This window comes from Danio rerio, chromosome 2 (genome assembly GCF_049306965.1).
Source record: "Danio rerio strain Tuebingen ecotype United States chromosome 2, GRCz12tu, whole genome shotgun sequence".
Lineage (NCBI taxonomy): Eukaryota > Metazoa > Chordata > Actinopteri > Cypriniformes > Danionidae > Danio > Danio rerio.
Window position 1 is genome coordinate 54,617,948 of NC_133177.1, and position 15,741 is coordinate 54,633,688.

The 15,741-nt window shown below is 36.6% G+C and overlaps 2 protein-coding genes across 2 annotated transcripts in view; both read right to left on the reverse strand.

Moving 5' to 3' along the window:
• Nucleotides 1-502: 502 nt before the first annotated feature.
• pigrl4.2 (polymeric immunoglobulin receptor-like 4.2) lies at nt 503-3,331 on the reverse strand (the record flags this gene model as incomplete). The annotated part of the gene is given in 3 exon segments (NM_001306109.1): nt 503-1,072; nt 1,167-1,481; nt 3,264-3,331. Coding segments are annotated over 3 exon segments (723 nt in total). The 5' UTR covers nt 3,310-3,331.
• Nucleotides 3,332-10,616: 7,285 nt separating this feature from the next.
• pigrl3.9 (polymeric immunoglobulin receptor-like 3.9) overlaps nt 10,617-15,741 on the reverse strand; it is a 30,686-nt gene continuing 25,561 nt past the window's right edge. The window contains 2 exon segments of the mRNA XM_073931097.1: nt 10,617-10,916; nt 11,020-11,319. Coding sequence (XP_073787198.1) covers nt 11,311-11,319 — 9 coding nt within the window. The 3' untranslated portion in view covers nt 10,617-10,916; nt 11,020-11,310.

Sequence of the window (15,741 nt, forward strand, 5' to 3'; positions counted from 1 at the left end):
CATTACAACATCGATGCTGTGAAAGGAACCGTATAAAATGGAAAAAAGTTCTCAATAACAGGCCACCGGAAGTTTATCAGTATGGGAACAACACAAGCTCGGCATAAACCCTATTTATATATGTTCACTGACTTGGGGGGTGGGGAGGTTCACAGACGTGAAAGTGAACAGCGGATGGGGAGGGAGGGCGGTTGAGGAGGGGGATCAGTAAAAAGAGGTGCTGAATCTGGATCCAGCGTGTTCTGGCACAAATTAAGCCCTGCCTTTAATGAATGAGCACTGTGCTACGTCCCACAGATCGCACTATTGTGTCTTTATTTTTTTTTTCATTCTTTTAAATTCTTTTATTTTCTTTTAACATATTTTAATCTGTTTTTAATCCTTTTTACTATTTGCTTTTTATTTTCTTATACTTGTCTCTTTTCATTCTTGTTTATGTAAAGCACTTCGAATTGCCACTTTTTATAAAATGTGTTATATAAATAAACTTGCCTAGATCCACTCTCTTCTATATCAAAGGTCGTCATTTATTTATATATTCATATTATCAACATAATACAAAATAATATAACACACACACACACACACACACACACACACACACACACACACACATCAGAATGTATACTTAAATATATAATTTGTTATTAACATACAATATTTATGTGTATAGTTTTATAAAGATAGGACACCAATTTTAAATAGATGCATTTTATATTGTCAGAAGGTAACTGCATAAAAGACTTACATGTGTTTTTGTTTTTATTTTCTCCCTTATGTACTGTAAGTTGAACAGGAACCTGCAGATTTCCAGCAGAGCAGTAATACCATCCAGAATCAGAGAGTCTCAGTCCAGTCATCAGCACAGTGAAGGAGCTTTCACCATCATCAATGATCTGCACTGATGAATTCTGGGATGTGTCAGTCTTCTTCTCTCTGAAACATGTTAGATCATCGATTCTGCACCACTGTTTGAGTTTATTCTGATTTGCAGACCTGTAGAAACACCGGACACTGACATCATCACCTTTATGTCCAGATACACTGCTGCTCAACACAGACATATCAGGAGCTGAAACACAAAAAATATATAAATAAAAAATTTTGTTACATCTAAATTGTTGTTTACATATCAAGAAATAAATGCACCACGAAAAAAACTTTACCTTTTTGAACGGTTAAATACAAATATTTACTGTTATCTACATGGTTGTCAATCTCCACAGCACACCAGTAATATCCAGAGTCTGAGGATGTTGAGTTGTTGAGTGTAACAGTAAAAATATTGTGATCTGGATAATCAGTTATTGTCCATTTCCCTTTATGGTTTGCATAAGCTACAACTGAGCAACCAAGCCAAGTATTCCCATTACACCAGTATTTTTTGTTTAATTTATACTTATTGTCATACAGACAAGGGATTGTAATAGTCTCTCCTTCTATTACAGGCACACGATCTAAAGTCTTCATGCTCAGAGTTCCTGCAAACACAAAAACACACGCTTATTAAACACTTCCTAGTTACAGCACTGGGACAAAATACATGAACTAAAATACAAAGAATATATGCAGGTATATGAATATATAAAGATTATACTTCAAATAATAGTTTTGGATTATTTTGGTCAATGTATATTATTTTTAATATGTAAAGTTTAATAAACTAATTTCGAGAGCATGTGATATGATTGATCACAGCTGGTCTCTCATCTGTAATCAATAATGCAATCTGATTGCCTCCAACAAGAAAACCGATTTCACCCTACTTTGTTTTAGAAGAAAAATTACTACTGTTTTGCTTCTTACACTTTCTTTGCATACCTGAAACTTGCCTATAGCACTTATTCATTGTTGCTTTTATAGTTGTGTAAATTGCTTCCCTGTCCTTATTTGTTAGTCGCTTTGGATAAAAGTGTCTGCTAAACGTAAATGTAAATGAGACTCTATGTTCACATTTTTACTTTTGTTTTTTCTTTGTGCTACACAGTGCTGTCTTTTGCTTTCTGTATCACAATGACTAGATCTGTCAACAAATTACAGTACAAGCAGCAAAATAAATAAATAAATGTCATAGTTTACATCAGAACACTTCTCTAGAACACAGTTATGATGAAGACTAAGTCATTTGACTGTCTTATCTGTACACAATGACATAAAGATTTGTCATTCTGACTGCACTGATATTTTCATTAACACAGAAATTTAGTTTTGAGAGATGAACTAATGATTTTGAGCAGAAAACTGGCCTTTGCAGGTAAATCTACAGTGGTTTGTTTGTACATGTTGTTTTGAGAAATGTACTTACTGTTTTGCAAATTTCAATTGGGATCTGAGAAATGTACCCAAGCGACTGAGAAAAACTGTAATGTTTTTTTCGGAAATTTAGACAACCTACAGAATTAATGTTTTTAGAACAATACACTTAAATTTCACCTTAATATCAATGATAAAAAATATAATTTGAATGTACAGTCCAAGATGATTCATAAATAGAATTGTCAAAATATAATATTAAACACTTATTATAAAAAAGGTTAACCAAGAAGGACGAGTTTTTTTAGCATGCTAGTACAGCAAAGAAACAATACATTTGTGTAAACAACATTGTGTTCAGCATATTTTAATTAATAGCCTATTTTTAACATGTTTTGCAGGATACATTTAATCAATTCCGTCATCTGGAATCAGTGTTGCAATGTTGTTGTTAGCTATCAAAACCTTTAACAAAATGAATTAAACTGTTTTCATAAGCAACGTGAACATCTGTTAGTCATACAAACCACATGCAGCAGGATATAAAATGAACAGCACTAAAAATGAATGATGTTCAATATGCAACCTTAAAAATAAAGCTGTCAAATGGAGACTTTCAGTAATCAAAGAATCACTAAATAATCACCTTTATTTAACCTATAATCACTTTCATTATTATTTTATTACATTATTATTAAATTAGTCATGCTTGTTAACATTCAATACATATAATTATAATTATAATATAATTCAAGACATTAACATCAACTGACATTATTTTTAAAGCTTAGCAGCTTTTTTATTCAATTAATTTGCATTTTTGATGATAGATAGATAGATAGATAGATAGATAGATAGATAGATAGATAGATAGATAGATAGATAGATAGATAGATAGATAGATAGATAGATAGATAGATAGATAGATAGATAGATAGATAGATAGATAGATAGATAGATAGATAGATAGATAGATAGATAGATAGATAGATAGATAGACTCTTTATTACCTGCGGTGCAAAATAAAACAACGATGAGAAGAGAAGGATGAGCCATACTGTAAGTGATGGTCAGACGGTAAAAGATAGAACCTGAAATGAACATTTTACTTCCTTTCTCTGAGATTAATCAAACAGAAATGAGCCCTTCCTGTTTCTGTACTCACTTATGTCATGAAAGTCAAAGTTAGCAAACGCACATCCTGCACACACACTTACTATAATATTGCACACTCTGCTTAACCCCGGATAAAAACACCACTTTTAAACTGCGCTCCTAATCTATTTATGCTGCAAACACATTATATAAATATATTGTACATAGAATTTTTGCTTTCTAAATATCTATTGGATCTAATCTACCTAATAGCAAAAATATGTAGCTCACGCTGAACAGTTTTGTAATGTCTTAACCATAGACGGTCTTGACCCATCCCGCAAAATTGCTACGGGGCCCCCTAGTGGCTACAAATGTTTAACTGCATTTGATAACGTGGGCAAAAATATGTAGAGAGAAGCAATCATGAGAAGCACATATTCATGCTCTAAAAAGAAAAAAAAAAGTAGATTACACACAAAGTTACACAAAAACTTTGAATTATATCTTTTAAACCGCATTTATCCCATTTTACATCTATACCAGTATGTTTTATGTAGCATATTTCAGGTCAGAAAGCTTTTCTTCACTTCATATTTTTAAATTATACAATATTTTTTAAATAAATCATCAAATACCCAAAATAATCTTTGTTCGTTTGGTGTTGATCAGTCTTTCCTCAACCACATTTCTGGAGGTGCAACAGCACTGCAACTTTTTAAAAGTTTCTTGTCAGTAGCTGTGACGTCTCTCATCTCATTTTGGGTGCACTCAAAACATTCTCTGGGTTGTCTGCAAATGTCTTAATTGGGACATTCTCATTCGTTCGTTAGCAAGAACTTTGGCGCAGAGAGTAATACACGATGGCAGGGGCTCTTTGCTTTGAGGCAGTGGAATAAAACCATAGTTCAGGTAACTATCTTTATATTTCCTGCATTTCATTTCAGTATTGCTAGCGCTGTGATGTGAAATGTTTGGAGCTTCCTCACCTGTGTACAGTATGCTTGGGTCTTCATTACTATTAGCAACTGAAGGTGAACAAGTGAGACTTTTTTATGTAGGACACTTACAAATTTGTCCATTTTTTTATCAGCAAGGTAATAAAATGAATTAAGGCAACATGATCATTCTCTTAATTGTCCACTGCCAAAAATAATTTAAAACATGAAACAACCCCCCACAGAGCTCGCTGAGCCCCGCTTGTGAGCTGGGACCCTCCTGTTGAGAACTGCTACCTTTCCTACCTCTGCTAATGTGCTGCTGATCTGAATCAGGTGTGTTTGATACATGTAAATTGTGCAGAGCTGGGGCCTCATGTATCAACGCTGCGTACGCACAAAAACTTTGCGTACGCCAGGTTTCACGCTCAGAATCGCTCACGTTTGGATTTACTAACAATGAACTGAACGTGGGAATGTGCGCAACTTCACGGCAGCTTTCTGGCAGGCGTACGCACATTTTTTGTGTGTGTCTGTTTTATTTCCATTGGCGACTCCTAGAGGCAGTTGTGTTAAATTGCTCTCTACAAAGTGTCTGAGCCTTGCAATGGCAGCTGTATGAGATGGGTTCATCTAGCAGGTATGTAAGGTTTCCATACCATACAGTTGACCAGCTAAACATTAAAGCACAATTTGCAGTGGTCGTCTGTTTTCCCAATGTAATCTGAGCGATCTACCGCACGCACATTGCTATAAAGACACTATCTGAAGATGAATTTGCATGCGTGAATCAGTAACATTTCCATTCAATATTATTATATCTGTAAAATGTTACAGCACTCTGAACAGTCTCAGTGGCGCGCTCGTAAGACACATGTGAACATGTTTTGACACGTTCGAGCATGAACTCGGCTCGAATCTAGCGTCTGATGAACTCTTTCTTCTTTTTTCCCCGCTACATATCAGATTTTGCCCACTATTTATCACGAGAAAGACAAGTAGGAATCATCAATAAGTTTGTGCATCATATTTTATTTGCAAATTTATTGAATGGAAATGTTTCTGATTTACGCATGCAAATTTATCTTCAGATAGTGTCTTTATAGCAATGTGCGTGCAGTAGATCGCTCAGATTACATTGGGAAAACAGGCGACCGCTGCAAATTGTGCTTTAATGTTTAGCTGGTCAACTGTATGGTATGGAAATCTTACATACCTATCTGAAGATGAATTTGCATGCATGAATCAGAAACATTTCCATTCAATAAATGTGCAAATAAAATATGATGCTTATTGATATGAACTTATTAATGATTCCTACTTGTCTTTCTCGTGATAAATAGTTGACAAAATCTGATATGTAGCGGGGGAAAAAACAAGAAAGAATTCATCAGACGCTGGATTCGAGCCGAGTTCATGCTCGACCGTATCAATTCCTGTTCACATGGGTCTTACGAGTAGCGCCACTGAGACTGTTAACCATCCTGCAACATTTTACAGATATAAACCACAATATTTCTTTTTTCAATGCACTCAGTGCGATGTTCAGACCCAACTGTGTTAACCGCATCAGCTAAACTCTCCCGCTCTATTTATTTCTTTTATTGTTAATTCCGGAGAACAAACTTGCAAATAACACCGCTTTTCTCCGGTCTACCTCTGAAAGCACCTCCAATTCACATTCTGTTCAAAGTTTCTCTTTTTGCTTGCTTTTGCCATTGCTTTTTCGTTGGGTTTTGCCATTAGCATAGTCATTAGCATATTCATACGGGGGAGGAGGCAGGGAGGGGTTTTGTGCTCGTGCATGTTGCGCTCAGTTTCACGTTCATTCAGATGTACAAAAGAATATGCGTGAGATTCGGCGTACGCAGTGTTTCATACATCTGAAATTTTTTCTGCGTACGCACATTTACAGCTTTGTGCGTACGCAATGTTTTAGTAAGATTTCCACGCAAGTCTTCGTACATGAGGCCCCTGGTGGTCCTCCAGGAACGTGGCTGAGAAACACTGTACGGTGTGGATAATGATTGAAATGCTCTTGTTGCCTGTAATATGAAATCAAAGTAGATTCATCCTACACTCAAGCAATTATGTTTGCTGTTTGTTCAAACTACTTATTTAACATGAGCCAAAATTATACAACTCTTGAGCTTTTGTGGGACCACTTAATTGTTTTATGTTTGTAGCATTCCCAGCTGAACAGATGCACTTTACCCTCAGGGAAGGATGTTTATAAAGTGTTTCATCTTCAAAATAAATTATAGTAAGAGCTGAATTACAGAAACAAACAATACTCATTACTAGGGATGTAACGGTATTGTAAATACCGTCATACTGCAATATTAATTTTTTTCGATATTACCGTAGTCGCATGCCTCTGTAAAACTATAGCTCTTCTGAGAAAATTTGCTCAGGCGAATGAAGCGAACGGGAGGTAGCGGAAACTACAATTCCCATCAGCCCAGGCTTGGCCATAATCCCTTGCGGTTTGTTGTCGCTACTGATCCAGTAATGCGGAAATGGAGTGTGCTGCTAGAAGCGGGGATGAAAAAGAGCTGGAAAACCCTAAAGCGGGTGTTGTCGCCGTGCGCGTACTGAATAGCGGTGTTGTCGCGCGCGTACTGAATAGCGGTGTTGTCGCGCGCGTTCTGATCAGCTGTGTTGTCGCGCGCGTACTGTAAAGCGGGACGGAGGGTGTGTCGCGTCGCAGGGGCACTTTTGATCATTTTGGAAGGGAACTTTCTATCCAAGACTAAAAAGGGCATGTGCACTGCACAGGTTGAGTCCTGTGTGTGCACGTGCCTGCAAGTTGGGGAACACGACTAATAACAGTCATGGGGACTGCAGAAACACAGCACACTTCAGATTGATGCAGACATGAGACCTCTATCTCACTCATGGTTTGTCCTCTCAAGTGGGGGAAAGACAATGCACAACGTTACCCACTGCTGTCAACCTGGGCCAAGTCATATCTCTCTGTCCCAGAAACCTCAGTCCCAAATGAGAGGGTTTTTTTCTGTTGCAGGGGACATTGTAAATACCCAGAGATACCAGCTTTTACCAGATTATATTTATATGATAATTTTCCTTTAAACCCATCTCTATCTAAGTGAGTGAGTGATTAAATGTTGAATGTGATGAGTTTTCAACACTACTAAATTGAAACTTTATTTTTTTACATGGTTTAATAGTTTTTTGTCATTAAAATTGAAGTTCCTGTTTCAAAGCTTACAGATAGATGGCTAATTTGTATGACATTGACACTTTTGGCACTTTTTTGGAGTATTTTTTTAAGTTTTGTTTTTTCCTGTAAATGATTCAATAAATACCGTACCGTGACATTCATACCGAGGTATTACCGTACCATGAAATTCTGATACCGTTACATCCCAACTCATTACACATATCCTTGAAATTATGCTAAACAACTGCTCACAACAAGCCAATAAACTGCACTAACACTAACAATATTTAATGCAGATAAAGCATTTATGATTTTATGAATTGCAACAATGTCCTATTAGACTGTAATATAAACAATGATTAATTAATTTTAGTACAATAGGCGATCTCATTTAGAGAGATAAACCTAAAACATGACCAAAATAAAGACCTTAATGGCTGTTAATGTCATATTTAGAGTGCAAATTATAAGAAAATAGTAGTAAAAATAAATTACATGCAATTTTTACAAAACTAACATATAATGTGGACATCACTGATATTCAAAATACCTATATATGTGCTAACAACAATTAAACAAAGGCCGTCAACAAAGCATAAACTGTCAAGATAGACAAAGTCTTTCAAATTTCGCTCATTAAAACATAAACAATACCTTGTGCCCTTCATCAGCCACAAGCTAAAAGTGGGAAAATCCTTTTTGACTGCTTTTGAATTTACTTTCACAGAGATCACCTTAAATTTAGATTTTCCTTCACCAAATGCTTCTTTAGCTTACACCCAGCCCTGTTCCAAGACAACACCACCTTCTACTGGATGGAGGTAGAAGTGCCAGCGATTGAACGATTTAAAGGGCACCTATTTAACCCCTTCTTCAAGATTTAAAATAAAGTCTTTTGTGTTCTCTAAAAATGTGGGAGAGCTTTGCTATTATGTGACTGCGTTGTATTGCAATAAGGAGCAATAAAGTGTTGATGTTAAATTAAAAGTAATTCACAAATACTTGAAAATGAGATGATTTAATGACAATAATTCTTAATGGTTACAACTGAATTAATTACAAACAACTGTATAAAATGATCAAATATGAAATGGTAAAAACATGATATTAATGGTCTCAACTTAAGTGTAAAATGAAGAGAGAGAGAGGTAGAAAAAAGGAGTGAGGGAGACAGAGAGAGCCTGATAGCAGTAGAGTCAGAGAAGATAAACTCTAGAGCAGGAGAGGAGCAGTGCAGGAAAAGAGAAAGAGTAAAATTGACCTCTTTTAGTATATTTAACAAACTGACCAATCAACATGTGACCCCATCATAAAACCCCCAAGTATCTTAACTTGAGTCGAGATCAGGTCAATTTGAGAAATAAAAAAATTTGTAAAGCTTTACAATTAAGTATCCTTTTTTCTTAAGGTTGATATGAAGAAGCTCTACTTCCGTGACAAACAGAAAGACCCCGTGTTCCATCTGAAACAAAATACAAGTGCAAACCATCAGCACCGGAAGCGTTTCAAGGTTTGATGTTGCTAAATCATCTTGATAATGAAAACACTCACATGTTTTCCTCAGGCACAGTTTGGCTGGCAACATACTTTTCTGTCAAAAGTTAAAAAATAAAAAGCTTGTTAGGTTTTGACTTTACAGTCAGGCTCAGTCTTAGCTCCCTCACTTTTTTCATTATATATGCTTCCGTTTGGGGCCATTTAAAGAAGTCATGGGGTGTCTTTCCATTTTTATGCTGACGACACCCAGAATTACTTACCTATTAAGAGGAACGACCCTCTCGCACTCAGTACTTTACTAAGGTGCTTGGATGAGATCAAAATATGGCTGTCCCACAATTTTTATCATTAAATGAGGATAAAACAGAGGTGATTGTCTTCAGTCTTACTGAAAATGTTCAGGCCTCTTGCCTAGATTTGGGCTGCTTATCTGCCTTCAGATCGCCCCGTGTCCGCAATCTGGGTGTCATCTTTGATGAGTCATTAAAACTCGACAAACAGATCAGTTCAGTTATTTGCTCCAGTTTTTATCAATTACGTCTGCTGTCTAAAAGTTAAACACTTTTTAAATCCCACCACTCTAGAGATGGCTGTCCACGCTTTTATTACATCACGATTAGACTACTGCAATGAACTTTACTGTGGCATGTCAAAATCCCAGATTTCTCGCCTTCAGCTGGTCCAAAACGCTGCTGCTAGATTTATATGTAACAGCAGAAAACATGGCCACGTTACCCCTCTTCTAAGAGGCCTTCATTGGCTGCCTGTGAAATTCAGAATTGATTTTAAAGTGCTTTTACTGGTTTATAAATCCCTCCACAATCTAGCCCCATCCTATCACGCAGAGCTGCTTCATCCCTACACTCCTGTGAGATCTCTTAGGTCGAGTGAGCAGACTCACGGACAGAGCTTTCTCTGTGGCAGGTCCTCGGTTCTGGAACACCTTACCCTTTGAGATCAGAATGGCTCCATCATTATCCATTTTTAAATCATGTGTTAAAACCTACTTTTTTAGCTTGTCTTTTTACGATTATTTTAATAGTTCATTCTACCGCTAATTTTTAAAAATCTTTACAGATTCGCTTGCTTTATTTCTATGTTTTTATATTGTCTTTTTATTTTTTTTATCTTGTCTTATGTACAGCACTTTGGTCAGTCTTGTGACTGCTTTTAAATGTGCTTTATAAATAAATGAACTTGAACTACAGTTTTTCTCAGTCGCTTTGGTGCATTTCTCACAACACTATTTACATTTGCACAACAGTTAATGCATTTCTTAAAGCAATTAGTGCAAACTGCCAAACCTAGATGATAACCTGCAAAAGCGAGTCATTTGCTCAAAATCACAAACTCATTCCTCAAAAGCAAGTGTTGATGTTAATAAAAGTGTCAGTGCCATCAAGATGATAAGTCCTGACACCATTGTTTATGAACAAGATTCAGCGTATTCAGGAAGTATAAACCAAAAATCTAACTTTTTTTTTTTTACATTGGAAAAAATGTAGAGAGTAAACTGTCATAATGAAAACATGACTAAGCCATTTGACTATCTTGTTCATAAACAATGGTGTCAGGACTTTTCATCTTCATGACACTGACACTGGAAGCAAATGGAAGCAAAACATTTAGGATTATTGTCAGAGAAGTACCTGCTTTATTCTTTGTTACAGTGAGTCGAACAGGAACCTGCAGATCTCCAACAGAGCAGAAATACCATCCAGAATCAGAGAGTCTCAGTCCAGTCATCAGCACACTGAAGCTTTCACCATCATCACTGATCTGCACTGATGAACTCTGGGATGTGTTCGTCTTTTCCTCTGTGAAACACTTCTGATCTTTCATTCTGCACCAGCGTTTGAGTTCATTCTGATATGCAGAACTGTAGAAACACTGGACATCATCACCTTCATGTCCAAGCACACTGCTGTTCACCACAGACACATCAGGAGCTGAAACACAAATACATTCTGAATTATGCAATTTTGTTACATCGAAACTTCTGATAGTTAAGAAGCCAAACAAAAATGAATACCACAAATAAACCTTCTTTACCTTCTTGTACTGTTAAATACAAAGATGTTCTGTCACTCTCTGCAGCACACCAGTAATATCCAGAGTTAGAGGGCTTTGCTTTGTTGAGTGTCACAGTGAAAATATTGTCAGCTGGATGATCAGTTATTGTCCATATTCCGGTATGGTTTGCATGTGCTATAGTTTTGCAGGTAAGCCAAGCTTTCCCTTTACACCAGTTCTTTGAGTCTAGTTTATACTTATTTTCATACAGACAGGGGATTGTGATGGTTCCTCCATTACTCACAGTTACACGATCTAAAGTCTTCATGCTCAGAGTTCCTGAAAACAACACAAACAAATATGTAAACATTACTCATAGAAAACATTTTCAAAAGGTGCTGTTGCTGTTGTTCACCGGATGTTGGTAACAACCAGAGAAATCCATATGACGCAGGGAAAAAGCATTGAACACATAAAGGAAGGGAGGTGTAGAAAGGCAGTGAAGACCCAGACAGGAGCTAAAATCTCTCAGTTCTTCAGCAATCCTCTGCACTTCATCAGTGTAAATGAATATTAGCTGCTTCAGTCCAACATCTACATTAGCAGGATGATGAAGATGAAACCAGGGTGGACATTTCAGCAAGACAATGATCCAAAACTCAGCCAAGGAAACTCTCAAATGCTTACAGAGAAAGAAAATCAAGCTGTAGAATAACCCAGCCAATCACCTGACTTGGATCCAACATAATATTTACAAATTAAAGCTTAGATTTGATAGACAAGACCAACATAACCATCAAGATTTTTACACTCTGAAGTCTGTGAAAACAATCAAACCTGAGCAACGCATGTGACTTAATTCTACATATGAGAGGTGTCTTTAATTGCCAAAAAAACCCTTTCATATAAAGTAATAAATATGTTTAATTATTTTAGGTCTTTCTCCTTGTGTCATTTCGTTGTTATTACACATATATAAGATTTTTATTGTTTTGTTATTCCTAGAAAAAACAACATGTTCAAACCTATTCTATCTAGAAAAGATTTTGAAAAAAATAATAGATTTTATTACCTTTAGGTTGGACTACTGTAACTCATTATATTTTGGAATGAGTCCGACAACTTTATCTTATTTACAGTTTGTTCAAAATGCTGGCTTTTCAGTTTTTTCAAGGCTTTTCACTGGTACCAAAAATACAACATAGGCTCATTCTGAAAACGTAGTCCTATATACACATTTCTGGAGACCACAAATTATGTAGCCAGAGGTACATACAGTTTGGCTGCATTTATTTTTTTAAACGAACACTAAGGTGCGTTATAACACCATTTCTTTTCGCGCTTACCAGCTGACCGCTTACCTCCGTGTGGATGGCTTTCCTACTGAAACCAATTTGTCCCAACACAGGTTCATTCTGAAAGCATAGTCCTGTGGATTCAATTCAATTCAATTCAGCTTTATTTGTATAGCGCATTTACAATGTAGATTGTGTCAAAGCAGCTTCACATAAATGGTCATAGTAACTGGATCAGGGTAGTTCAGTTTTTAGTGTTTAAGTTCAGTTCAGTTTAGCTCAGTTCAGTGTGATTTAATCATTACTGAGAGTTCAAACACTGAAGAGCAAATTCATCGATGCGTAGCTCTACCAATCCTGAACCATGCGAGCCAGTGGCGACAGCGGAGAGGGGAAAAAAACTTAACCTGATGGGATTGAAGAAAAAAAACCTTGAGAGAACCAGACTCAGTTCGGCACGACCATTTTAATTTCTCCGCTGGCCAAAAGTCTTGTGCAGAGTTTCAGTCACCGCGGTGGATGTCTCTGGAGACTGCGAAATGCATCCCAGGAGGTACGTATTTTTGCAGTTTTTGTTTTGGTGAATCCGTGAGAGGCCACTGTGTGGGCTTTTTTGCATCTTAAATGTCTCTCATGAGTGCCGTTCGCACCTGTGCTGTTCTTGCGTAAACCCACCAGAGGCCGCTGTTGACTGACTAAATGATTGACTGGGCGACTGGCCAATCGACTGACCCATCCTCCTCCTTCCCTAAACCCAACTAATTTTAGCAATTGACCCGCCCACCCGCTTACTCTCCTAAACCCAACTGACGGTTTACAAAAGCCGTCCAGAAAAAGAAAAACCCTCGTCTGATTTGTACCACGTTTTTGGATTTAACCACATTCTCACCCTGCTGTTCACTTGATCATTTTATTTTTTGGATTCTGTTTTTGTTTTACCTGATTTCTGGAACCGCTCTTCCCTGGACTCGAACCCAGTCATCGTGGTCAACTTCTCTCTGTGTCTCAAGTCAGCTGACGTGCACGACAAGCTATCTGGACAAACTGGTTGCTGCGGGAAAGCCCTCCACACGGAGGTAAGCCGGTAAGCGCCAAAAGGAACAACGTTCTACCGCCCTGTAGTTTTTGCTTAAAAAAATGAAATGCAGCCATACGTACCTACAGCTACAGAATTCATGGTCTCCAGAAATGTCCGCTGGACTACGGTTTCAGAATGAGCTTGTGTTGGTTTGTCCAGTTAGCTCATCATGTACGTTGGTGGACTTGAGACACAGAGCGTAGTTGACCCTGATGACAGGGTTCGAGTCCGGTGAAGAACGGTTTCAGAAAGATGGTAAGAAAAAAACAGAATCCAAAACGTAAAAATCAGACAAGGGCTTTTCTTTTTATAGATTGCTTTTGAAAATTGTTGGTTGGGTTTAGGGAAAAGGTCGAGCGGGTCAATCGTTAAAATTGGGTGGTTTCAGGAAAGGCGGAGGGTGGGTCGATTGGTTGGTCAGTCATTCAGTCAGTCAAACAGTCAGTCAACAGCGGCCTCTGGTGGGTTTATGCGAGCACAGCAGGCGCGAAAAGAAATTTGACATCTGAACAAGCATAAACATCTGCCTTTCGTGGATACGTGAAAACAAAAACTGCAAAAATACGTACCTCCTGGGAGGTATTTTGTGGCCTCCAGAAATGCATATAGAGGTACGCTTTTAGAATGAGCCTAGGTTGAAAAATTATGACCACATCACACCAGTCTTACACTCTTTGCTCCGTGCATTGTTTTAAAATTCTTCTCTTGGTTTTTAAATCACTAAATGGCTTGGCCTTCTTATTTGTCAGATCTGTTGACTAAACATCAGCCTGGTTGGTTTTTTTGTGTCATAGAGCCAGAGATTATTATGCATTCCTAAGTCGAGGCTGAAATACAGGGGTGATCGTGCTTTCGCAGTAGCTGGTCCTATGTTGTGGATTGCTCTGCCCCTCTGTATTAAATCTATATTATACAGTATCTGTCTGTTTTTAAATCTTGGTTGAAAACTTACCTTTTTGGCATTTGATCCTTGAGAATTGTTTGTCTTAGCTATAATTTTATATCTTTCTCTTTGTGATTTGTATTGTGCAGCAATATTGTTCAACCTTTGGTTGTGTTGAAATAAAATTAACATTGATATCGTTCAATACTTATTTCTCCCACTGTATGTTTATAGGTATCTTTACACTTTACTTTTTAAAATATTCTATAACTATAATGTTTAAATTCCTTAAAAACATTGGTGTAGTTTGTTTTAAAATGAAAATTAACATATCTAAAAAAAAAAAGATATCTTTCTTGAAAGTCATAGCATGCTGATTATGAAACTTTTTTTCCCACGTTAAAAATTGATGTCGCAATTTTGTGGTACTGAGACATGAAAAAGGAAAGAAAGAAAGATAAAAAAGTGTCTGATAAAATATGAAATTAAATACATTTCCTTTGTGTACAAATGATATGTACAGTTGAAGTCAGAATTATTAGTCCCCCTGAATTATTCGCACCTGTTAATGTTTTCCCCAATTTCTGCTTAATGGAGAGAAGATTTTTTTCAACACATTTCTAAACATAATAGTTTTAATAACTCATTTCTAATAACTGATTTATTTTATCTTTGCCATGATGATAGTAAATAATATTTGACTAGATATTTTTCAAGACATTTCTATACAGCTTAAAGTGACATTTAAAGACTTAACTAGGTTAATTACAGTAAGTTAAGTAGGCAGGTTAGGGTAATTAGGCAAGTTATTATATAATGATGGTTTGTTCTGTAGACTATCAAAAAAATTGCTTAAAGGGGCTAATAATTTTGTCCCTAAAATGTTTTTCAACAAATTAGAAGCTGTTTTTATTCTAGCCGAAATAAAACAAATAAGACTTTCTCCAGAAGAAAAAAACATTATCATACATACTGTGAACATTTCCTTGCTCTGTTAAACACCATTTGGGAAATATTTAAAAAAGAAAAAAACAATTCAAAGGTGGGCTAATAATTCTGACTTCAACTGTATATAAACAAAATTGTATAGTGGAATAATTTCAATGTGACATACATCTAACTTACCCTGCAGTGTCTTCTAATAAACGAACAAAAGCAAAAGGAAAGAACTTCAGCTACAGATAGCACAAAAGAATAATTTAGCATATACAAAAACAAGCTTAAACATTGTATCTAAATTTTTTTTTTCTGTAGCTTACCTGAAGTATTTAGTAAAACACCCAAGAGAATCAGAAATGGAGCCATGTGATGATGTTCAGAGAGAGCAAAAGACAGATGCTGAAATGAACATCGCACTTCCTGAGAGATTTCAGATAGAAACGAGCTGCTACTCCTTATCAGAGACAGATCCTTTCTGTGCATAACTCAGTATGTATAAGGTTTTGCAAAATATCAACAAATAAAAGTGCTGATTTTCTCTAACAGTAATATTTTTTATGGAGTAC